The sequence below is a fragment of the Mirounga angustirostris genome, unplaced genomic scaffold, assembly GCF_029215605.1.
Source record: "Mirounga angustirostris isolate CCGP_5_RB_7025 unplaced genomic scaffold, mMirAng1.0.hap1 SCAF_15, whole genome shotgun sequence".
In the NCBI taxonomy this organism is placed as follows: domain Eukaryota; kingdom Metazoa; phylum Chordata; class Mammalia; order Carnivora; family Phocidae; genus Mirounga; species Mirounga angustirostris.
In genome coordinates, this window is record NW_026991723.1 from 57,487,651 (window position 1) to 57,512,647 (window position 24,997).

A 24,997-nucleotide genomic window follows, 5' to 3' on the forward strand; every position below is an offset into this window, starting at 1 on the left:
GGACGGGACAGGAAGTGTCCGGCAGAGGTGGGCTGGAGGTGATTGGCAGTCGGAGGCTCCAATGGGCCCAGACCCCCCTCCCTTTTCACCCCAGTCCTTCCATTGGTGCCTGGGCGGAGCCGCCCCCTCTGCGGGGGGCCCCAGGGCGGGAGGGAGTAGAGGCCGGGGCAGAGGGCGAGGGCGGAGGGCGCAGGCGGCGGAGGCCGCAGAAGGTGAGGCCTGATGGGGCCGGCGGGAGTCCCCGAGAAGGCTTGCCAGGAGAGGGCGGGGCAGGGTGGTGTACGATCTGAAGGGCCTGGACTGGCGCACGGACTGTCAGCGTGTGCGTGTGACTGGTAGGCTGTGGGTGACGGCGTCGGTGTGTGGACCTGAAACTGAGGATCACTTGGGGCAGCTGTCAGTTAATACGACTGCGTGTGTCGGCGCGCATGTGGTTGAGTCTGCGTGTGGCTGTGCGAGTGTGGGATTCTGCGTTTCCGTCCATGTGCAGTTTTTGGTGAGAGACTGGGTTGCGTGCTTGTGTGTGAGAGGGCCTGTGACCATACGGGGACTGGGTTTGGGGAAGGGGTCTGTGGGGTTTAAGACTGTGTGTGCCTGTGTGAGAGTGGGTGCCTGGGTTTGCGTGTGCCATTGTGTGACTTCAGCGTGGCAGGGCGAGAGTGAGAGACTTGAGTTATGTGCGTGTCCTGTGTCCTGTGTCAGACTGTGTGAGAGTGGAGCTGTGTTGTATCTCGGGGACCAACTTCAGTAGCCAGTGGGACTGACCTTTCTACTTAATGTCCAGCAAAGACAGACCCACCGAAACACACTTGTCTTCCCTTCCTTTCTGTGCTCTAGCATCCCTGTCATTGGTCTACTGCTTATTTTCTGTTTCCCTGTCTCAGTTTCCTTTTATTTCTTTTTCTCTCCCTACTGCTGTCTTCCTAGAGCTGTCAGTCATCTGTGTCTCCCACAGTTTTGTCTCCCCAGGTATCTCTGTGTATCTGCCTCTCAAATCCTCTACATCTCTGTCTCTCTCTGTACCCCTGTGCCTAGCTCCCCTGTTCACCTTTGTCTCTTTGGCTACATGGGGGCCTGGAGCAGTGACGAGATGTGGGATCTGCCATTCTAAGAGCACCCTGGAAGAGGTGACTTAAACCATTATGAGGATTTGCTTCTGGGGAATGCTGCGACTCCATCCCAGGGGCAGAGTGCTAAGTGTCTGTGTGTCTGTGTGTCTGTGTGTCTGTGTGTGGTGTGAGGGTATGGGTAGGAGTCTGAGTGAGGATGTCTGAGTGTATCCGTGTGACTGTGAGTGGCTATATCTGAGAGTGTGTGTCTGAGGGTAAGCGTGGGTCTTGTATATCTGGCACCAAGGGACCAAAGGCATTTCCTGATGCTGGGGCCCAAAGAGTGGAGGGGGAGGTGAGAAATGGCTGGAACGTCCAGGGGCGGAGGGACTGGACTCTGGATTTTCTTTATACCCCCCAACCTGGGGCCTCCCTTCCCCTCAAAAAACGGCTAGCTATGCCCTAAGGAAATATTTGCTGGGGAGTGAAAAGAGTGGGGGCATGAGTCTGTGTCTGATTTTTCATTTGGTTATGTCCACGTGTGTTCAAGGGAGTGTCTTTTTGTTGACTGTGCTTAGTGAGTCCAGGCATGAATGTGGCTGGGTGAAAACATAGGGAATCTCTCCCTGACAGGGACATGAGCAGTCCTCCTTTCCCTCTTGCTGGCCGTGGCTGTGCCTGTGGCTTCCTTTCCAGACTGGGGGGAGGCCTCTTCCCTTCCCAGGGCCTCGGGTGGGAGGGGGGCGAAAGGGGAGGAAGGAGGAGGAAAGAGGGAGGTGGGGGCCTAGCTCAGGGCGGCTGAGCTCTAGGGCCCAGAGGGGCGGAGGAGGGAAGGGGAAGGAGGGGATGATTCTGGGGTCCCAGAACTGAGTGGAGCTGAGACGGGTGCTGTAGCTGGTGGAAGTCCTGGAGGCCATGGACACTCAGCCACTGGGATCACCGAGGTAGGGCGGGGCTGAGCAGGGTAAATGTGGCTGGGGTGGGGGTTGGGGGGGGTGTGAGCAACTAGACACATTCAGAGAGATACAGACACATGGAGGCCCTTGTTCTGCTCTACTTGGGAGGGGTCTGTGCTCTTCCTCTTTTGGAGCCCTTGCCTGCCTGGGCCCTCTCCCTATCTGCTCCTTCTCCTATCCCCATGGCCACTTCCCCACTGCCTTTCTTATCCTGCTCTTCTCCTATCCAGAATCCCTCTCTCCCAGCACTCCCACAAGCGGTGGTTACCATACACAAGCGGTGGTTACCTCCTTTGCCTTTCTGGTTCCTGCTGCCATAGCCCAGCCCTTGCCTCCCTGAACTCCCACTACCTCCCAGTCTTGATCTCGGAGCATCTCTTGGTCCTGTGGCCTCTACCCCAGGCCCCTTTCCCTGTAGGCTCCTTGCTCCTCTCAGCTTTCTCTCCACTCCCCGACACCCTGTCTCCATCCCCTGGCTCCTTGCCCACCCCCAGCCTCTGGCAGCAGCCAAGGCATCTGGATCTGCTTAACTCTGCAGCCTCAGCCTGCACCCTAGCCCCATCCAGCCTCACAGGCTCGAGACCAGCAAGATTCCAGAGTCAGGCCCAGATGAGTGGCCCAAGGAGCCAGGCCCAAGAGAGAAGAGGCCTGGTAGCCAGAGCAGGGCTAGGCCTCATGGTAGGAAAACAGCGTGGGCTCCGACCCACCTTGACAGCCCCCCACCCAAGGTTGATGAAGGCTGTCTCAGGTTAACCAGAGGCAATGACTAGCCCTGGGCCAGGTGGAGTGGACGCTGGAATTCCCAACAGCTGGGTTGGAGGAGTTAATGGGAATGACTGGGCTGGTGCCAGCACTTGGTGCCAGGGGTGGGTGCCAAGGGTGGTGTGAGTGTGTGTGTGTGTGTGTGTGTGGAGCGGGGGGGACTGCTGGCGCAGTCTGTCGCCTCCGGCTTTTGTTCTGGGCCCTAGGCCCAGGACTTTGATGGAGGGTGTGTGTGTGTGTGTGTGTGTGTGTGTGTGTGTGTTTGCATGTATGCCCATGCAGCACTGAGTGTATGGTGGAAAAGGGAACCTTAGATCAGATCCCCAGATATTTTCTGATATCCTTACCCCATTTGGTACCAGTTTTCTTCCTAGAAAGTCTCAGTTTAGAAGAGGAGGAGGCAGGCTTTAGTCTCCCATCTGGGAATGGGGGATTGCTGACCCTGCCTCTCTCCCCACAGATGAGCAGCAGCTGCTCAGGGTTGAGCAGGGTCCTGCTGGCTGTGGCTATAGCCCTAGTGTCCGCCGCCTCTCCCTGTCCCCAGGCCTGGGGCCCCCCAGGTGAGAAGAATCCGGCTATATGACTCTAACTCTGACTTGTGACTTGCCACCCTCACTGTGGACCCTTTCCATGCCTAATCTGTGACTCCCAACCCCTGACATCCAACCTGGCAAGATTCCTTCTCTACCCTGTCTTCTGACCTCTGTCTCTAGATTATAACATGATGCTTTGACCCAGTGACCCCACCCAGGGCTTAAAAGTTTGCCACTTATGCTGTTGTGCTGAGTGGGGGCTGGGATGGGAGAAAAGGAAAGGGAGAGCCTTTCCTCAGAAGTGCCCTCCACAGGGTTCCAGTATGGGCAGCCTGGCAGGTCCATGACACTGTGTTGCCCTGGAGTGACTGCTGGGTAAGTGCCCCACCTGCCCATTGGGCTGACACTCATGACCCTTTCTTGACTCGGTCCAGTCCTTGTGCCCCTCCCATCCTTGCCCCCTGTGTCTATAATCCTCATCTCTCTAGCTATCCTAACCCTCAAACCATCCTTATTCAACAGAAAATTTTAACCAACATGTATTGAGCACCAGCTAAGTCCCTGGTTTATCCTAGGCTTTGGGATCTAGCAGGGCATAAGCCTGGCAAGATGCCTGCCCTTGCAGAGGTTACATTCTAATAGGGCAGACAGATATGAGCAAATATGAATCTTGCCAGGGAGTGGTACCTGCAGGGCAGAAAATCAAAAGGAAGTGATGTGGAAGAGGATAACTGATTGGTTACTTTTTCTTGGTAATCAGGGAAGACTTCTCTGAGGAGGTGACATTGAAGCTAATTTCTAAAGGTCAGGAAAGAGGCAGCCATGCACAGGTTGGGGTACAGGCATTCCTGACAGAGGGAACAGCTAGTGCAAATGCCCTGAGGTGTGAATGAGCTCAGTACTCTTGAACAGAAAGAAGATCAATGTGACTGGAGTGTACTGGGTGAGGGGGAGAGAGGGAGGAGCTGAAGAAGGAAACGAAGGCAAGGGCTAGATCACCAGGGGCTTTGTAAGCCCCTGGACTTAAAGGACTTAAAGGACTCTGGGTTTTATTGCAAGCACAGTGAGAAGCCAGTGGAGAGCTGTGGCATGGCTTACACTTTAAATCTTCCCTCTATCATCACCTCATCTCACCCCCAGGGCCCCGGTGTCCTGGTTTCGGGACGGGGAGACAAGGCTGCTCCAGGGACCTGACTCTGGGCTAGGACATGAGCTGGTGTTGGCCCGGGCAGACAGCACTGACGAAGGCACCTACATCTGCCGGACCCTGGATGGTGTACTCGGGGGCATTGTGACCCTACAGCTGGGCTGTGAGTTGGGGAGGGAGTATTGGGTGGCAGTGATGAGGCAAGGGGCTCCTGAGGAAATCCAGGCCCTGAGTAAGCCCTCTAGGATGGGAAGGACCTGGGACTTCTCAGATTCCAGTTGCACCTTCTTCCTCTAGACCCCCCAGCCCGCCCTGTTGTCTCCTGCCAAGCAGCTGACTATGAGAACTTTTCCTGCACTTGGAGTCCCAGTCAGGTCAGCGGTTTACCCACCCGCTACCTCACCTCCTACAGGTGTGTGCATAATTGGGTGTGTATGCCTATACATTTGGGTGTGTAGGCACAATGTGGGTGTGGGAGGCAGTGAAGGAGGTCCTGAGGAAGGCCTCAGAGAGAGGGAGGATCCTCTTTTCCTTCCTGACCTCAGATGGCCCCCTCCCTGCCAGGAAGAAGACTGTACCAGGAGCTGATGGCCTGAGGTAGGACATAAGGGAGAGGCTGGGGGCTCCAGCTAGATCCCGCAATGAGCACTTCCAGAGCCCAAGACCACATCCTCCTTCCTAGGATGAGTCCATCCACAGGACCCTGGCCATGCCCCCAGGATCCCCCAGGGGCTGCCCGCTGTGTAGTCCATGGGGCCGAGTTCTGGAGCCAGTACCGAATAAATGTGACTGAGGTGAACCCCCTGGGGGCCAGCACACGCTTGCTGGACGTGAGCTTGCAGAGCATCTGTGAGTACCTGTTCCTACTGCTCCCTCAGATCCCCACCTCAGAGACCCCGAATGGACTCCAGGGTACAGATATCCCAACATGGAACCTCCACCTGCCAAACAGTTCCCTTCTGACAGAGACCTCATTTTAGCACACAGATAGCTACTGTGGAGACTAAGAAGCCAAAGAGATCAGAGCCTAGGAGGCAGGGTTACCTCAGCCTCTGGAGGCTGCTGCCACTACCCCTTCCTGGGTGCCTAGCCCACAAGTCCTTCCTGGGTGCCTAGCCCCAGAGCTGCTCCTGCTTCTAGGGCCTGTGCTGAAGGCAGCCGTGTCTCATGTCCTTCCTGCCCAGTGTAAGCCCTTGCTGGCCCCTCTTTCCTTTTGATCCGTATGTGGGAGGGGGGAACTAAAGCTCTAGCTAAGGGCTAGAGAGGGACAGGCAGACTCCATGCTGAGCACAGAGCCCAACGTGGGCCCAATCCCACGACCCTGATATCATGACCCGAGCCGAAACCAAGAGTGGGACGCCCAACCGGCTGAGCCACCCAGGCGCCCTAGCTCATTTTATAATAAGGTTGACAGACAAGTCCTGAGGATCCAAAGGATGATCCAAAGGATGATCAAGCTTAAGATTTCCCCAAACCCCTTGGAAGTGCCTCCCTCAGGTACCTTTAGGCATATACCCACCTTCCCTTGGGAGGTGGTGGGGAAGAGATGGGTACCTGTCGCCTGTCCTGACTTTGTGTCTCCACCACCCTCAGTGCGCCCTGACCCTCCCCAAGGGCTTCGCGTCGAGTCGGTTCCTGGCTATCCCCGCCGCCTGCATGCCAGCTGGATGTACCCTGCCTCCTGGCCCCGCCAGCCCCACTTTCTGCTCAAGTTCCGACTGCAGTACCGTCCAGCGCAGCATCCAGCCTGGTCCACGGTGAGGCCTGGAATGTGTCCCAATCTGGGGCTATGGCTTCTGCCTCTGGTTTCATGTTCCTGGTTATTCTGCCTGGCTTTCTGGCACACTGGCAGGTCACCAAAGCCCTGTCACCTCCTCCAGTAGAGTGCTCTCCATGGGCGAGTCTTTGTGCTGGGTGCTGGGGTTGCAGCAGGGCCTGGTAGGCCTAGCCTCTGCCCTGTGGGGCTGTAACTCTGATGTCTGCCCATCTGTGGGAAGACAGGAGTGGCTTTTTACAAATGACTTTTCTAGGAAAAGGAGTACCTTTCACCCAGAGGCACATTCTCCCGTAAACATTCATATACCCAGATGAGGACAGTAGTGAATTTCTACCCCTGAAGATGTTAAAGATGGGCTAGCATCAAGTCTGGGGAGCAGCAACCTCAGATAATGCCCGATATTTATTGAGCACCACCTGCCTGCCAGGCACCGTCCTACACATTTTACTTGCATTATCTCATTCAGGTATCATCACCTCTATTTTACAAATGAAGGGACCAAGGCACAGAGTGGCCCAAGGTCACTCAGTAAGTGTTACAGCAAAGATGTGAACCCAGGCAGTCTGATGGCACAGCCTGTCTGTGCAACCGTCATGCACTTTTGTCTTCCAAACACTAGGTGTACACCTGAAACCACCAGCCTCCCGACGTGAGGCCCTGACAGGGACGGGACTGGAGGAAGGGGTGCTCTTTGCTAATGAAGGTTGGGGGCAGGTAGGCTTGGCATTTACAACCTGGATAACGGGCCAAGGAACCATCTTCATTCCCAGGTGGAGCCGGCTGGATTGGAGGAGGTGATCACGGATGCTGTGGCTGGGCTGCCCCACGCTGTACGGGTCAGTGCCCGGGACTTTCTGGACGCTGGCACCTGGAGTGCCTGGAGTCCTGAGGCCTGGGGGACTCCGAGCACCGGTGAGAGACTGAGCCCAGGGCACGGGCAGTGGGCCCGCCCACTGCATCTGTTGGCCGGATGGGTGTGCGAGTGGGCTGCATGTACATGTCCTGCCACACAGGCGTGGCCGTTGAGGTCCCAGTCTTCAGCCTTGGTTGTCCGCAGCCCCGCCCCAGCTTAAGCCCTGCCCCTCGGCCTCCACCTCCATTAGGCCCCCAGAAGCTGGCTCTACCCTTTCAGCTTCCACCTCCTGGGCACCCCGTGTCCAAGCCAGGCCCTGGCGTCCCCTGGCAGGCCCCGTCTTCCACCCCCACCCCGTGTGGACAGGTCTCCTCAGGTCTTGCCTCCCTTCAGGGCTCCTACCAGAGGAGATACCAGCTGGCGGACAGCCACAGAAGCAGCTAGAGGAGGAGCCTCAGGCAGACAGCCCTGCTCCCCCCAGGCCCTCCCTCCTGCCAGACCCACGGCCACTTGGTAAGCTTGGGCAGGTGAACAAAGGTTGTATAGGACGGGAAAGCCCCGGAGAGAAAGGGTTTGGTCAGGCAGCCTCGCTCTCACAGTGGCATGCGACCCTTCCCCTCAGACCACAGAGACCCCCTGGAACAGGTAGCAGTGCTGGCATCTTTGGGGATCTTCTCTTTCCTGGGACTGGCAGCTGGGGCCCTGGCACTGGGACTCTGGTAAGTAACTGCCAACGGCCCCTCAAATTCTGATCCCACGCAGATGCTCTGATACCCACAGACCACACCCATTCCCACCCTTCATGATTTCCCAGTGAAACTTTCTGATTCTGGAACAACTCCCCCCTTCTCCCTCCAATCCCCACTTCATTATTTTCACTGATTTCTCTCCTGACCGTTTACTAATACACTGTTTTGGAGGAGACAGAGATGTACAAATTGTCAGGGAGACAGCTACCTTTTTGTGCTCCAGGCTGAGACTGAGACCAGCTGGGAAGGATGGACCCCAAAAGCCTGGGTTCTTGGCTCCAGTGATTCCAGTGGACAAGCTTCCAGGTGAGTAGGACATCTAGGAGGTTTGGATTCAGGATGTGTACCCTCGTTTTGAGTGTCTGGATTAAGAGCCAGGTGCTCTAGTCATCGTAAGGGTGTTGGGAATCAGAGTTGGGTCACCTCATTCATATGATGTCTGAGCTCAGGGATGGACCTTTCATTCTTGAGTCCTTGGGCTCAGAGTTGGGTCTCTTTTCCTTCTCTCACATGGTATTGGGGTTCCTAGATGGGCCCCCCTCATTTTCAGGGTGTTAAGCTCAGAGCTGGAGGTCTATCCTGACTCTGGGGCTGTCTTGGATCAGAGTTGGGTCCCCTCCCTTACTCTTGGTGTATCTGGGCCCAGAACTAGGAATACTTCATCTTCAGGGTGTTGGGGTTCAATCAGAGCTGGGCTCCTCTATTCATGCCTGGTGTTGGGCTCAGAGCTGGGTCCCCTCACTCATTCTCAGGGTGTCTGGGCCAAAATCTAGTCCCTATTATCTCCCTTGATTTGCCTCCTGCTTCTTCTAGGAGCCCCAAACCTGTAGATGACCCAGGAGGGCTTCAGCTGATTCACCTATAATTCTGTCTTGCTGGTGTGGATGGACAGACAGATAGAACCCAGGCAGGCTAGTAGATCCCCATGGAGGCAGGAGGGCGGGGAGTGGTCTCAGCTGGAGGTTCGGTTTGGAGCCCAGTTCTGTCAGACTCTGTTCCAAACTTGCCAGCTGAAAGGTGCTGGACCTCTCATTTCATCTCAGAATTGGAGGTCCACCTGAGGAATGTGTGTAGATATGTATGTTTGTGTCCATGTGTGCCCATGTGTATGTGAGGTAGGGAACATGTGTTCTCTAAATGTATGCATGTAGGTGCCTGGGGAGTATTTGTGGCTCCTTGGCGCTTGGCCTTGCCCCTGGAGGGGTTTGTGAAGATGTGAATAAAGAGAATGAGGAGGTTCTTCTGTTTATTGACATGTCTCCCAGCTTCAGATTCAGGGCTCACAGGAGAATGCATAGAACTTGGAAACCACAGTCAGAGACTGTTGTCCAATGCTGCTTTATTGTTTCGGCTACTGGGGGCCCTGGTCCATTTCCCCTATCAGCCCCAAATTCAGGTTAGGCAGAGTCCCCTGGAGCCTCCTCCCTTGGCGCTCAAACCACCGAGCCAGGCTGCGGTTCTGAGGGTGGATGCAGACACTGCGTCGAGACAGGTGAAGCCTGGGAAAGGAAAGGTCCAAAGCCATAGTCATAGCTTGGGGATGAGGTTAGGGTCCAGGGGTTAGGGCAGAGGCTAGATGAAAACTTGAGTCAGCCTCAGAATTAGCAATTGGGGTTGGGGTTGGGATCAGCATCAGGGGTTAAGACTGAGGTCAGACTCAGGGGTCAGTATGAGGGGGAGGGTCAGAGCTCACACGAAGGCCTGGAGGTGACAGTCCCCATCAGCTTCCTGCACCTCCACCCGGATGACCCTCCTCAGGAGCTTGTTCGAGAGCGGCTGGCGGTAGAGCTGAGTACAGCAGGTATTGCTGATTGGCAGTGGCAGTGCTAGGAGACAGTGGGGCCATGTGTTCAGAGGGCTCCTGACCCAAAACCCTTTCATCAGACAGCTGGAGGATGGACTTCCTGGGTCCCTTTCCCTCCATCCCATTCACCCAAATCCCTCACCTTCTAGACCCCCAAGCACTCACCTGCTCCAGGGTCTGGGCTCAGCAGCAACAGTAGCAGCAGGAGGCTGCTTGTGGACGAGGGCCCCTTCATGCTGCTCAGCCTGGATACTTCTCTCTCCTCCTTCTCCCCTACCTTTTATCTGGGTGCCTTTTACCTGGGGCACCAGGTGAGTCAGAGGCAGGTGAAGACGAATTGCTCATCCTGTGACATTCCTGGGCCCTAATTGCCACAGACCCCTTCCTCTTCTAGGGCTGCCATTTCCCATGGCTTCTAAGCCCTGGACAGAGAAGCTGGAGAGAGGGGTAGTGCATGATGTGAAGACTGATGGTACAGTGATGAGTAAGGGCACCTAAGTATCCACAGTGGCATCCAGTGATGGACATTCACACTCACATACCCACAGTCACATTCAGTCACACCTCAATCACTCAGTCAACCTTACACAGTCAGACAACCAAAGTCAGAATCACACAGCGCCAGTTGTACTCAAAGTCCCATTCCCACATAGTTGTGTCTTCACAATCATTCAATCACAATCATATGAGCACAGACAAATTCTGATAGGGGAATTGTGGGCGGGGTGGGAGCAGAGGGAAGGCCAGCACCAACTTGCCTTCATCTTCCCCTCTCTACTTCCTGCCCTAGCCTGCCTGTCTTACCAGGAAAAACTGATGAGTATGGATCCCTAAAGCAAGCTCTTCTGGCTGAGGATGAGTCTTGGCTGGGACAGTAACAACCAGAGTGAGAAGCTCGGTGCTATTGGGGTACCTCTGGGATGCTAAGGTGGGGGCTGCTTTCCCCAGGGAGATGAGGCAGGGAGGAAGGATGGGGTGGATAAGGTGGGAAGATGAAAGAAGATAAAGTTCTTTGGTGCCAGGTTGCTGCTGTCAAACAGGAAAAAGACCCAAGAAATCTTACCTTCCTGTTTTTGCCTGGTCCTGTCCCAGAAATGCCAGCCTCTTGCCAGCAGGGGCCTGGGGCTTCCAGAATCAATCCTGGCTTATTGAGACATCAGACTCAAGAGCTCAATTACCTCTCTTTTGTTCAAATTCCAGCCTTTCCCTGCTGCCCACCCAGGTCCGGTAATACACCCCCCCACCCCCCACCCAACCCTTATACATTCTGCATCCCATCCTCTTGCTAAAGCCCCAACCTCTCCTCTCCTTCCTGTCTCTTATCTCCTAATCCCATTCCCAGCCCCCACTCCCTTCTTCCCCTTACCCCCTAAAGCAAAAATCCTCCTCCTCCTCTTGTCCTTTCCAGGAAGCTGGGGACTGCCTATGGTGGGGGCAAGCCGCTAAGTTTACTGCCTCTGGCACCTTGAAGAATTTCCCACTCCTGGTCTGGGGATTTCAATCCTCAAGTCTTGCTCTGTATTTGAAACATAAACTGAATCATAACCCAGTAATCCAGACCTTATCTGGTTGTTGTAAGGGTGCCTTCTGCAGCCTTCTGCTCTGTGGCCAGCTATTCTCTAAGGGGCAGGCCTTCTCTTGGGATAGGGACTCAAACCTGTCCTGGGCATCTTTCTGCTGCAGGGCTGCTGAAACCATCAGTTCCAAGAGTAAGAACTCGCCCCCCTCCCATGCTGAACAACTCAAGTTTCTCCTCCTTCCTGTCCAGGGTGAGGCTTGAAGGCCCTTTCCTGGAGTTTGTCTTGTGGATACTCAGGAATTCTGACAGTGTCCTGCTGAGGTGTAGGCCCAGGGCTGGACAGGGCACTCCACTTTTGACAGGGTTCTTGATGTAGACATTCTGAGGAAATGGCTCAGGAGCCTGGGTCCGTTCTTGAAGGTGGCCACAACCCAGAGGTCACCCATCTTGACTGCTAGTACCAGAGGCCTTGGGTCTCTCTCCCACCCTCCAGTTTGGACTTGTGCCCCAGAGCTTGGGTGCAGCTCTTGGCGTGCCATTTACTTATCACAGATCTCCATCAGCTGGTTGTCTGCCACATACTTTGTGGTCTTTCCTGGACCAATTGGTCTAGCTACCTGGAAAGGCAAGAAATGACTTCTTCCAGGTATGCACCCATCTCTCCCCTTTGGCTATTCCAAAGATAGGGCCAAGTCTTCTCCCCAGCCACAATCTGCTGTGGCGGGGGCAGCCCCAGGCTGAAAGTTAGCTTTGCCCCAACCCATAAATTGGGTTGTCTCTTTAACTTAATCTTCGGGTAACTTTTCTGGTGCTGGGCCTAGTCCTTTACTGAAAGCAGGCCCACCAGGAGTCCCTCACCCTCAGTACTTCAGGAGCTAGAGGGTTTCAGGTCAACTAGGGGAACAAGACAGGGGTGGCAGGGAGCCGTGGCCTTTGGGTTCTCCTAGGGACAGAGCAAGAACTGCTAGGTAAGCTGATGCCAAGTATCTTTAAACCTGAGAAAAGACTGGGGGAGCCAGAAGTTGTGGTATTAATTGTAGGAAAGATCTCCAACAGTCCCAAGTCACTCCCCTCTGGCAGGCTGCGGGAGTCAGTGTCTAGGAATCTTCCCCTCCTCTCACAGCCTACTTCCTACAACTCTGGGCTTACAATAGTTTAGATTCACTCTCAGAAGAAGAGGATTCTCCAGATACCTGGCAAAGTCCTGTCTAGGAGGAAGGTGGAACACATCAATGTGGAGATAAGCTGGGAGGAAGACCCGGACAGGGCTACTTAGTTCCCAGCATATAGGCTATTTACAGCGAAGTGGGGGCGGGGGGGGGGGTTAGGTGGCGGAGGGCAGTCAATGACAGTAATGGGAGGCCTGACACTGAGGAGGGATCCTTAGTAATAACGGGGGCCTGGACATGGAAGGGCACCCTATCAGGGAGGGAGGCCCTGTCAGTAACGAAAAGCAGGCGTGTAGAGGGGCTCCCAGCCTGAATGGAGGCAGCGGCGGCAGAGTCAGGAGGGCAGCACGGTGGCTTCGGTTTAAATCTTTAATGCACCGGCTGGCTGGGCAGTGGCGGTGGGGGTGCGGCGGGGGAGGCCGCGACCCGAGCGCTGGGGGGCAGGGCCCAGGCCGCTTGACAGACAGCTCATCAGGCCTCGTAGAGGCTCCAGCTTCTGCTCCCGGGGATGCGCCGAGCTGTGGGGCAACCCGACAGTGGCATGAGGCAGGGAGGGGACTCCCGGATTCCCCCCATCCATCCTCCTGAGGCTGAGCCTCGTGTGCCCCGGGCGGGTCCGCGGTGTCGCAGCCCCCTCACCTCCTGTCCCTCCGCCACATGCGCAGCCAGGGGAAAAAGTAGAAGCAACCCCAGTAGATCCTGCGGAGAGAAGGCCGAGCCGGGCCGGGCGGGGCGGGGCTGACCCCACAGTCTCCGCCGCTCAGACGCCTCGCCCCTCTCTTGAAGGCTCCGCCCCGCCCTTTAGAGGCGGTTCCCTCCGCAGCCCACGCCCCCTGAGGGGCTCCACGCCTCCCGCCCGCAGAGAACTCGCGCCCTCCCCCCACCCCCGAGCGGCTAGGTTCCTCCTCCGCAGAACCCGCCTCCACTCACTCCTCCTCCGCCTCCAGCGCCACCTCGTATCTCCTCAATCCCGACATGTCCTGGGCTCCGAACGTCTCCTGGGGAGCGGCATGATTGGATCAAGGATACCCCAACCCTAGGTCCCCTTCTTTGTCATTCTCGGGGCCAGTCTGGCCTGTTCTCAGGTAATCTGAGGCAGGTGCCCCCGGGAAGCCTCAACTGCCACATTGGGACAGGGTAGGATTGCAGAATTGGGAGGCACCAGACGTTAAGGATATAGGAGGTCGGTCACCTCGGGGGCCTGGGGCATTCAGGGGGTCAAGGCGAAAGGCTTTGCGGTCATGGACCTGGGATATTTGGGGCCCTGGGTGAGGATTTCGGGGGTTGGGATCACCTGGAGGGGGGCTGAGGGGTCGGTGCAGCCTAAACTCCCGCCCTCTCTGGCTCCACCCCGGAAACAGACCGTTACCGTTACGTCATAGGGACTCCGTCGCGCTCCAGGGGTGGGGCTTGCCTATTACCCGGAAGAGGCGAAGTCTGAGCGTTTCTTCAGAGGAGGAGGAGTCAAAGTGTCACGCTGGAGGTGGGGCCAGGGTCCATCTATCACTAAAGGGGCGGAGTCAGGCCCTATTAACTAGGATGCGGACGGAGCACGGGACCCTCTTTTGTGGGGGTAGAGTCAGATTTTGGAGCTCTCTCCCTGGGGACCTCAGCCCCAGGCAGCAAGATAGGAGCTTTGGGACGCTATCCAGTACTGTTTTCCCAGTCTACTTTTCTTTGCCCTCTGCCCTGATGCCACTTGTATGACTCTGGTCTGGGGAGGAATAGGTCTCCAGAGCGGTCCTAGCCTAGATGGAGCAGACTACAGAAGTACTTGATGTGTGAGTGGCTTTGGCCAAGTCACTTAATGGCCAGAGGGTCACAGCCCTTCCTCTCTGAGCTGAAATTTATTTTCCTGTGATTTTTGTTCCCACAGTCATTCAATCAGCAAATATATCAGGCTAGGAATAGGTATATAGCAGTAGAGAAGCCAGATTATTACAGTAAACACAGCACACTGGTTGGAGGCAGTAGAGGGTGCTGCAGTAGAGCCTAGAAAGCGCAATTAACCCAGTGTTGGAGGTTGGAAATAGCTGCCCCAGTTAGTCTGGGGAGGGAGGAAGAGAGCCTTCTGGCTGGATTGTAGGGGAGTGACCAGAAATAAGTGAAGTGAAAGTTCCCTCAGGCTGAAGTGCGGCAAATGGGTACACTACTCTTTCCCCCCATCCCACCTTCTTTCTCCCTCTCATACCTCTCTTTCCCTGCCTGGGCCACAAACAAGATTGCAGACAGATCTGTGGGTACCAGTTGAGCTTTATTGGAAGCATTGTGGTCTGAATGTGGAGGAGAAGCTGCACTCCTGCTACGCCACACTCACCCCTGCTCACACTCACACTCACACTCACACTCCAGGCCCTGTCCCGGCTGGGTCAGGTCTGGTGCAGAGTCGCTGGAGGCCTGGTCCTCCCTTCTGATCCTTGGTTCCCCAGGGCTGCAGTGACTCATATCCCTTCACTCAGACACAGGGCTCCCTCCGGGGCTGTCAGGGGCTAACTACTGTGGCGTTTGTTCTAGGGGAGAAAGGAGAGGCAGGGTCATGGGTTAGGGTCTTGGGCAGGGGCTCTGAGGGAGGAGGCAGGGCTGGGGAGGGCCGGGCTTGCCTTTGCAGAGTTCTTCTGCAGTCTCTGGATGATGCGGTCCACCCAGGGCTGGTCTGGAGGTGCATAGAACTGGTTACCTCTCAGCACAGTGAACCTGGAATCAGAAGGAATGGAACAATCCTGGAACCCAGCTTCCTGGCAGGCCTTGGTGTGAGGAGCAGAAACTGAGGACCACATCTGGAAACCTGTTTCAGGGGCTTCCTTGTGGGGAGGAGCTTGGCAAGGAAAAGGGAAGTAAGATGATGAAGCCCAGGTGACAGAGGAGGTGATTGGGAGAGGAAGAGTCTGGTTACTCTTCACCCTCCCCCACAAGACAACAGTACCCTACAGCCATCAATGAGAAGGAGATAGGAACAAAAAGGCACCAAAAATGTTCCTGGGAATTGGGTGTTGGTTCACCAAGAGACAAAGTCCTCAGAGTTGTTGGCATCACTCAGAGGTGGGGATGGGGTGGGTATAAGGGTTAGGGCTTGAGGGACTTTTAGGTGGGAAGACCACAGCCCTGACTAGAATTCAGGATGCCTATCCCCAGTGTCATAGCTCTAGTGTTCCTTTCTTTTCCATCCACGTGCACTGTCCTCTTCTTCCTCTGGAAACCCAGGCTAAAGGAGATAGGGGCTCTAGAGAGAAGGGCAGCCAGAGGCCCCAGGACCCATCTGGGTACTGGCACATTCAGGAATAGCAGGGGCACAGGCACATCTATATCACACGGGTCACACCTGGGACGTGGCCACACCCACAGCACACAAGGCCATGTATAGATTGCACAGGAAGGTGCACGATGCACGGGTATACCGACAGTACACAGGAACACAATCGCAAGGGCACACCCATTTGGCACGTGTACACTCTCGGACCTGGGTGTTGACCTGAACTCACAGTCTCCTTCCCAGACTCCCTGATCCCTCCTCTGCCCCTCATCTTACCATTTTACCCCTTCCCCTTTCCAGGGGAGACCATGAAATCAGTATGCTGAGAAGAGGAGTGGTGCTGTGCAGGAGGCCATGGAAGACGGAGAGAGATGGACAAATGGGTAGAATCTTTGGAAGCAGCAAGTGTGTGGGTTGCAGAAGTCCTGCTTGTGTGGAGTCTGCATGAGACTGTGTGCTGGATGGCAGAGACTGAGCGGAAGAGTGATGATGAGGGGGAGGGAGTCCATGGTGGTTCTGTGATGTGTATGTGAGCCTGTGTGAGGCTGTAGCTGTCTCTTGTTTATGGCCACCTGAAGCCTTCATTTTTTATATCCAGAAATTTCTTCCTTTCTGTTGTGTAATAAAGAATTTGACTGGTTTTTGTCCCTGATTTCTGAAAAGGAGACTTTAAATCTTTGAATTTCCCAAGTAATAGGAATGTCTTTGTTATTTATGAGCCCCTTGGATGGTCACACCTGAGTTTATGCTAAGAGATGAGATGCCTTAGGATCATCTCGGGGATGGTCACAAGAAAAACCAACCATGTCACTGAATTGTCAGGGCTTTGAGCCTGCCCATCCTCTTGGAGTGGGAGGGGCACTGGAGATTGAGTTCAGCCAATTCAGTCATGCCTACATAATGAAATTTCAATAAAAACTCTGGACACCAGAGCTTGTAGAACTTCCTGGTTGGTGAACACATTGATGTGCCAGGAGGGTGATGTGCCCAATGGGGTTTAGAGCATGAAGCTCTGCATTTGAGACCTTCCCAGACTTTGCCCTCTGTGTCTTCATTAGGCTGTTCCTGATTTATATCCTTTATAAAAAAAAAACTGTAGGTATAGCACTCCTGACTCTCATGAGTCTTTCTAGTGAAATATTGAAGCTGAGGGGTCTTGGGAACTCCCTGGGCTTGTAGCCAGTTGGTCAGAAATGCACATGGCCTGGGAACCCCACAAATGGGGGCAGACATGTTGGGGACTGTGCCCTTAAACTTGTGGAGTCTGATGCTGAATGGTTAGTGTCTGAATTGAATTGGAGTACATGAGTTGGTAGGATACCTTTCCAATGAATTTTTTTTTTTTTTTAGATTTTATTTATTTGACAGAGACAGAGCTAGAGAGCACATTAAGCGGGCGAGGCGGGGGCAGAATGGCAGAGAGGGAGAAGCAGACTCCTCACTGAGCAGGGAGCCCGACGTGGGGCTCAATCCCAAGACCCTGGAATCATGACCTGAGCCAAAGGCAGTTGCCCACAACTGAGCCACCCAGGCATCCCTCCATTGAATATTTTACCCACTGTCTCTAGAAGAAACTTCTATCCCTTTCATAACTCCTTAGTAGCCTTCCCACGCCCATTTCCCATTCTTTATCTTTTAGCTCTGAGAATCTTAGTAAATCAGCAGTTTGGACAAGGCAAGGTGTGTGTGTAGGGGGGCGTCGGCACTGTCACCCTTAGGGGAACGTTTACAGTGTCCTCTCCTGGAGGAATTTGAACAATCAGTCTCAAGGCTCGGGGTCAAGTCTTGGTTCCAGATTAGAGGTCAGAGTAAGGAGTACCTCTCCGAGGCTTCTCCTCACCTCAGCTCTTCTTTGTGGTTCTAAGATACCTGGGAATGGGGTGGGGGGCTGGGTTCTAAGATACCTGGGTGGCTCAGTCAGTTAAGCATCTGCCTTCGGCTTAGGTCATGGTCCCAGAGTCCTGGGATCGAGTCCCACGTCAGGCTCCCTGCTCAGTGGGAAGCCTGCTTCTCCCTCTGCCTATTGCTCCCCCTGCTTGTGCTCTGTCAAATAAATAAATAAAATCTTTTTTTTTTAAAGATTTTATTTATTTATTTTTTTTGACAGAGAGATAGCTAGAGCAGGAACACAAGCATGGGGAGTGGGAGAGGGAGAAGCAGGCTTCCTGCCGAGCAGGGAGCCCGATGCGGGACTCAATCCCAGGACCCTGGGATCATGACCTGAGCCGAAGGCAGATGCTTAATGACTGAGCCACCCAGGCGCCCTAAATAAATAAAATCTTAAAAAAAAAGATACCCGGGGATGGGAGGAGTGGGAAAAGTGGAAGCCAGGTGGTTCCCCAGATTCCCTAGAACAATGACAAGTAGCAAGAAAACTGGAGAAGGTGGAGGCACCTGGGTGGCTCAGTTAAGCATGTGCCTTAGGCTCAGGTCATGATCCCGGGGTCCTGGAATTGAACCCCGGATGGGTCGGGCTCCCTGCTTGTTGGGGAGTCTGTTCCCTCTGCCTCTGCTTCTACTCCTGCTCGTGTGCACGCTCTCTTTCTCATTCACTCAAGAAAAAGTCTTTAAAAAACAAAAAACTGGAGAAGTTCCCTTCTCAGGTTCACCAAGTCTCCCTAGGCCCATGACAGTGCCTATGTATCTGTCATTTGAGACCTGGTCTTCCCTCAGACAAGTATCGCTAAAGGGAAATTTTGGAAGCAGATCCAATTCCTGTATCTCACATCTGAGGATCTAGGGCTTCACCCTCCTGACCCAGCCAGCACTGACCCTTTCCCCTGTTGACCCATTTTCCTATGCCCCAAGCTGAGTCAGAGGAATAGCTTGAGGGGAACCTGGCCTAGAATACCCCTTCTACCATGCTTTCCCTATCGTGGTGATGGAGAGAGAATTTCTGAGCAGAGGGGCTGGTCAGCTTACAGAGACAAGGAAACTAGGTAGGAGGGAGGGGAGCAAGTGCTTTCCTCACCCGATAAGAGGCCCAAGAGACAGACCAGAGGAGGAGACCTCTCCTAAGAGACTAATTGTAGAGTGCTCCTCTGTTTCCTTTTCCAGCCCTAGAGCATATGATGTGACAAACTTAACTGTGGACCCAGTTTTTTCTGCCTTCTCTATCAGCCATCCATGTGTCCATGTCCACCCATCTTTGTCTATGGGTCAAAGCTTATATAAATAAGCTGTCCCTTATTTATATATATTTTTAAGACTTTTTGGGGTGCCTGGGTGGCTCAGTCGTTAAGTGTCTGCCTTCGGCCCAGATCATGATCCCAGGGTCCTGGGATTGAGTTCCATGTCAGGCTCCCTGCTCCGCGGGAAGTGTGCTTCTCCCTCTCCCACTCCCCCTGCTTGTGTTCCCTCTCTCGCTGTGTCTCTCTCTGTCAAATAAATAAAATCTTTAAAAAAAAAAGACTTTTTAAAAACTATTTATTTGAGAGAGCGTGAGAGAGAGAGAGAGATCACAAGCAGGGGGAAGGGTTAGAGGGAGAAGCAGACTCCCCATTGAGCAAGGAGCCCGACTCGGGACTCAATCCCAGGACCCTGGGATCATGACTTGAGCCAAAGGCAGACACTTAACCTAGGTGCCCCTATTTTTAAAAATATTTTATTCTTAAGTAATCTCTACACCCAACAAAAGGCTCAAACTCACAACTCTGAGATCAAGAGTCACCTGCTCTACCACCTGAGCCAGCCAGGCACCCCAGAGGGCCTCTGTTTTAGATAGCTTACTATAAAAATGTAGACTTGAGGCTTCCAGGGTCCATATTTCCTGCTATCTACAAGAGGAATGAAACTCCCTAAAAAGAATTATAAGTTAAAAGATGGAGTTAACATCATTTGGACACCTAGGGCAGAAGTAGACTAAAATCTATTTAAAAAAATTTTTTTGAGAGAGAGGGAGAGAGAACGTGGCTGGGGGGATGGGCAGAGGGAGCGGGAGAGAGAGACTCCTAAGCAGGCTCCATGCCCAGCTGTGGAGTCCAATGTGGGGCTTGATCTCACAATCCTGAGATCGTGACCTGAGCCAAAATCAGGAGTCAGATGCTTACCCGACTGAGTCATGCAGGTGCCCCTAAAATCTATTTTTAATGGACCTATTTATGTGATACAATTTTAACTTTTTGCTTAAGCTACTTTAAGTTGGGTTTTTGTCATTTGCAATGGGAAGAGCTCTGAATAATAATTACTATTATTCCCATTTTACAGATGAGGAACCTAAGACCCAGAAATTTTTCCAAAGTTTCCCAGCTTATAAATGGCAGAACATTGGTATTTGGAGCAAACTCTGATACACTACCTATAAAATCCATCCACCTGTTCATTCATCTGTGCTCTATCCCATTCATTTATTTACTTGACTACTCTTCAGGGCTAAGACTCTGAAGGCAATAAGCCTTGTCTCACTTGCTAACTCCAGTTCTGAGGCCGGGTTTGAATCAGGGGTTGGCAAACTTTTTCTGTAAGGGGCCAGATAGTAAATATTTAGGGTTTTACTGGCTATACTGTCTCTATAGTGACTACTGATCTTTGCTGTTGTAGCCCCAAAGCAACCACAGACAATATATAAATGAACAGGCATGGCTGCCTTCCAATAAAACTTTATTTACAAAAACAGGTGGCAGGCTGGATCTCTCCCATGGGCCATAGTTTGCCAGTCCTTGGTCCGGATCAATATTTTTGGGAACATGAGCTGGGAGTGGGAGCATGTATGCCTTGCATTTGTCATTACCAATGAAGGAAAACAACAAGATTTTAATATTCAAACTCTTGTGTTTGAATCTGGCTTTGTGACCTTGGCCAAATGAGGGAAGAGATGAGAGTTTCTTCACCTCTAAAATAGAAATAATGTATATCCTGTGAGTAGTACATGTGCCTCACTGACAGTGGGAACTCAGTGAAGGTTAGGTCCAGCCCTGTTCTCATTTATCACCCACCTTGTATTGCCGGTATCAGGAGACTTCTCTTTATGGTATCCTGGATGCAGCGAGGACAGTTCAACCTAGCTTGCTGAGTTCAAGAGTCCAGCTTCTAAGAATGAGCTTTCATACAAATTATATAGATTAAGCTCTTGCAAACTCCAAATTTCTCTTTTTAATAGCTATACCCCAACTCTTTTCTGCGCTGTTCCAAACCTAAAACCATTCTAGTACCCGGCAAAACAAAGGGCTCTCCACTCAACAAGCACTATTAGACCTAGAAGCAGTTCAGCCTCCTTTTATATCACTCAGGATGTCACCTGTTCCCCAGGTGGCTTTTCAACCTATTTCTTCCAAACAAATACTCCTCTCTAGGACAAAAGATTTTGTCCATGTGTGTTTGTGTGTCTGTGTGTCCATGACACGTGCACGAATCATGTGTGTCTGATATGCCCTTGTGTCCATATTGTGATTATAAGATTAAATGTCTGTGGTGTGTCCTTTGATGTATATGAGCGATTGGCTGTGTATGTGTGTGTGAGTAGGACATATGTAACTGGGTGAGGGTGTCAGCACTTGTTTGTATGTGGGTGTGTATTCTGGTTGCTGTTCAGTCCATCGTTTGTGATCCCCAACCTTACAGGGCCTGCAGGGAGCATCTATTGCATAGGGAAAAGGAGATATGAGGCTTCCGGCTTGGGCTCTCAACCTCATGGGGCCTATAGAGGGCGTCTAGTGTATGCAGAAAGTGAAAATGTGTGGCTCCTGGCCTGTGAAGTGGGGGCTTTGGCCTGGGGAGGCTGGGCCGTCTTCTTCCAGAAAGGAGCTGGAAATGAGCAAGAAACCAAATGACTCAACCCCTGAAAGTCCCTGATCGTAGGAAGGGGTCTGCTTCACACCCCATCCTTTTCTAAACCTTCTGTCCATATCCAGAGGGTCCTGGCCCAGCCAGAGGGGCAGAGCTTGGCCCTTCACTCCAGGGTGTAGGTAGAACATTGCATAGGACTTCCAGAGGTGACAGGACATCAGGATGGGGAGAAGTCTTGAGCAATAGTACACCCCCCTTTCCTGCCTCCTGCCCTCTGAGCTTGAAATAACACCACTGCCAGGATTTTCTGAACATCCCCTCTCCATTTCCTGCAATTTGGGCTACTCCAGGCCCCAGGGTTCCTTGCTGGGAGAAGTGCAGGAAACAGGGGCCCCTGAATCCAAAATAGAAAGTGATTTATGTGGCTGGAGATGAAGAACTCTGGGGGGTCAGAGAGAAGGCAGAGGAGGCTACATGGAGGAGGGATCTCTGCAGAGCCTCGAGTATGGGTGAGGCAGGAGAGAGGACATTCCAGGTAGAATGAACAGTAAGCAAAGAGGCTCAGAGGAAGAACAGGGGTTTGGGATTAATCCCAATGTGGGTGAGGAAGGGCAAGGGCAAGTGGTGAGAGAGGCTATGTGTTTGTGGGTAATACCTGTGGTACTTGGGGCACTTCCTCCTGGTGATGCCATGCTTAGTGGTCAAAGTTAATGGAAAATCCTTGTGACCTTAATCAGGCAGGACCACTAGAGTCTAGTATCCCTTGAGTGTGAAGGGTTGAGTCTCTTTGCAGTTACAGAATGTCAACCAGGTGAAGTGCCAGTTGGAGGTAGAGGGAATGAGTCACAGGGGAAGTGTGGTGAACATAATTCTAAAATTCCTGCTCCTGGTGTGTATGCCCTGTATCTCCTTGATTTGAGATCACCTTAACCTCTTGACCTGTAAATATGATGGAATATCCTTATGGGATATTCCTAATATGGGATTAGGTTATGATAAATGACAAAATAGAGGGATTTTGCAGATGTGATTAAGGTCCCTAATCAGTTGACTTTGAGTTCATCAAAAGGGAGATGACCTTGGATGGGCCTGACCTAATCAGGTGAGCCCCTTAAAAAAGTGTTTAGAGATAAGAAATAAAGAGCAGCCTTAAAAAAAAAGAAAACTTAAAAAGGGGGTGTTTTGGGGCACCTGGTGGCTCAGTTGGTTAAGCATCCGGCTCTTGATTTCAGCTCAAGTCATGATTTCAGGGTTGTTAGATAGAGCCCTGCAGCCGGGCTCCATGCTGGACCTGAAGCCTGCTTAGGATACTCTCTCTCCCTCTGTTTCCCTCCCCCCACCCCCCGCCAACTCATGTGCTCAATCTCTCTCTCTCTCTCTTAAAAAAAAAAGGGGGGGGGGTGCCTGGCTGACTCAGGAGAGCATGTGACTCTTTTTTAAAAACATATTTTATTTATTATTTGACAGAACGAGAGCACAAGCGGGGAGCGGCAGGCAGAGGGAGAAGCAGACTCCCCGCAGAGCAGAGAAGCCCGATGTGGGACTCATTCCAGGACTCTGGGATCATGACCTGAGCTGAAGGCAGACCCTTAACTGACTGAGCCGCGCACGCATCCCGAGCACGTGACTCTTGACCTTGGAGTCGTGAGTTCAAGCGCCATGTGTGGCGTAGAGTTTACTTTAAAAAAAAGAAAGAAAGGAGTAAAGAAAGAGAAGGCAGCAGCAGCAGATGCTCTCATGCTGGCTTTGAAGAAGCAAACCGCCATGTTGTAGAGAGGGCCACGTGGCAGGCAGCTATAGGAGCTCAGGGCCTCAGTCCTGCAAGCCTAACTGCCAACACCCGGTGAGTTTGAAAGCGGACGCTGACTCTGAGATGAAACTGCAGCCCTGGCGGAGGCCTAAGTTCAGCCTGGTGAGACCCTGAGCAGAGAGGACCCGGTCAACATGGACCTGGACCCTTGACCCACAGAAACTGTGAAATAATAAATTTGGATTTTTCGAAGCTCCTAAATGTGTGGTGATTTGTTATATAGCAATAGAAAACCAGTATGAGAAGGAAGTACCTAATAAATGCTAGTTAAGCCCCAGGGCTAGTTTCTTAACTCCAGACTATAGCTTCTAACCGTATTTTCCTCCTGGTTTTGAAATGGCCCTCTTTCTTTAACTGAAGACTTTTTCTATCATCCTCCTTTATTCCATCTTTTTTTTTTTTTTTTAAGATTTTCGTTATTTATTTGAGAGAGAGCACATGCACATGATTGGGGGGAGGGGCAGAGGGAGAGGGAGAAGCTGACTCCCTGCTGAGCCCAGGGTGAAGAGGGGGTGGCGCTTGGTCCCAGTACCCTGGGATCATGACCTGAGCCAAAGGTAGACGCTTAACCGACGGAGTCACCCAGGTGTCCCTATTCCGTTCTTGAAGATAGATTTTTGTGGTGGTATTATTACTACTCACCAAGATGCTGATTTACTTCTCCTCCTGGCAGTCGCTCCCTTAAAGTTAAGTATGATTGGGGGCACCTGGGTGGCTGAGTTGATTAAGCATCTGCCTTCGGCTCAGGTCATGATCCCAGGGGTCCTGGGATCAAGCCCTGAGTCAGGCTGCCTGCTCAGCAGGGAGTCTGCTTGACCCTTTCCCTCTGCCCATCCCCCTGCTCATGCTCTCTTGCACGCTCTCTCTCTTTATCAAAATAAGATCTTTTAAAAATAGGATTAGTATTATTTTTTAAAGATTTTATTTATTTTTTGACAGAGAGAGAGACAGCAAGAGAGGGAACACAAGCAGGGGGAGTGGGAGAGGGAGAAGCAGGCTTCCCGCTGAGCAGGGAGCCGGACATGGGGCTCGATCCCAGCACCCCGGGATCATGACCTGAGCGGATAGCAGACGCTTAACGACTGAGCCACCCAGGCGCCCCCAAAATAAAATCTTTTTAATAAAAGTTAAGCATGGTTGTATGACACACTTTGGCCAATGAAATGCGTATGGAAATGGCATGTGTCGTTTATGGATAGAAGTGTTTAAACAAGAGATCCCCTGACTGTCTTTCCTGGCTGCAGTGATCATGGAAACATGTGTTGAGATGAAGGAGCATGCCAAAAGATCAAGGCAGCCTAGAACGTTGAGCCACCACATGGAAACCAGCTGTGCTAAGGACCCGCCTAGACCCATAGCAGGCTCGGTATACATGGGGAATAGAGTTTTGTTGTGTTAAGGTACTCAGATTGGTGTCATCTGTTATTGCAACATAACCTAGCCTATCCTGACCCATCAGGTGTGTTGTTGGTGGTAACCAGGTATTGTAGAGTAGAGATGAGATTATAACAAACTAGAAGAAGAATCGATGTTACCCTGAGATCTTGGATTTAGAATTGGATTTTGCTGTGGGCCAAATTGGTTGTGTGTGACTGTATCTGGAGATAGGGTCTTTAGGAAGGAATTTAGATTAAATGAAGTCAGAAAGGTAGGGCCCTAATCTGATAGGACTGTGGCCTTAGAAGAAGAGAAAGAGAGAGAGATCTCTTTCTCTCGGTCATGGGACATAGTGAGAAGGTGGTCATCTGCAAGACAGGTAGAGAGCTCTCGCCAGAAACTGACCATACTGGCACCTTGATCTTGAGCTTGTAAGACCTTGATCTTGAACTTGTAATCTACAGAACTATAAGAAAATAAATGCCTGTTTTTTAAGCCACCCAGACTATGGTATTTTA

At 52.5% G+C, this 24,997-nt stretch overlaps 3 protein-coding genes across 7 annotated transcripts; 1 reads left to right on the forward strand and 2 right to left on the reverse strand.

Annotated features, from left to right (window-relative positions):
• IL11RA (interleukin 11 receptor subunit alpha) lies at positions 1-23,018 on the forward strand. 5 transcript variants are annotated; one of them, XM_064579933.1, is made up of 13 exons: positions 1-27; positions 3,228-3,327; positions 3,615-3,675; positions 4,441-4,610; positions 4,745-4,859; positions 5,012-5,044; positions 5,130-5,296; positions 6,041-6,204; positions 6,995-7,136; positions 7,471-7,590; positions 7,700-7,796; positions 8,050-8,132; positions 8,640-9,065. In XM_064579933.1, exons 2-13 carry the CDS (start codon positions 3,228-3,230, stop codon positions 8,654-8,656), a joined length of 1,269 nt encoding a protein of 422 aa, XP_064436003.1. In that variant the 5' UTR covers positions 1-27; the 3' UTR covers positions 8,657-9,065. The 5 variants fall into 5 exon arrangements, with proteins under 5 accessions (XP_064436003.1, XP_054365241.1, XP_045738549.1 ...); XM_054509266.2 differs by lacking the exons at positions 1-27; positions 8,640-9,065 and adding exons at positions 108-212; positions 22,760-23,018; XM_045882593.3 differs by lacking the exon at positions 1-27 and adding an exon at positions 108-212.
• CCL27 (C-C motif chemokine ligand 27) lies at positions 9,170-10,484 on the reverse strand. The gene is made up of 3 exons (XM_045882594.3): positions 9,796-10,484; positions 9,520-9,652; positions 9,170-9,325 (listed from the first exon to the last, which is right to left on the reverse strand). Exons 1-3 carry the CDS (start codon positions 9,863-9,865, stop codon positions 9,178-9,180), a joined length of 351 nt encoding a protein of 116 aa, XP_045738550.1. The 5' UTR covers positions 9,866-10,484; the 3' UTR covers positions 9,170-9,177.
• LOC123849742 (uncharacterized) lies at positions 12,674-13,663 on the reverse strand. Its single transcript, XM_045882595.3, has 4 exons — positions 13,613-13,663; positions 13,249-13,316; positions 12,958-13,017; positions 12,674-12,836 (listed from the first exon to the last, which is right to left on the reverse strand). The coding sequence occupies exons 2-4, from the start codon at positions 13,293-13,295 to the stop codon at positions 12,680-12,682; spliced, it is 264 nt and encodes an 87-aa protein (XP_045738551.1). The 5' UTR covers positions 13,296-13,316; positions 13,613-13,663; the 3' UTR covers positions 12,674-12,679.
• Positions 23,019-24,997: the final 1,979 nt, after the last annotated feature.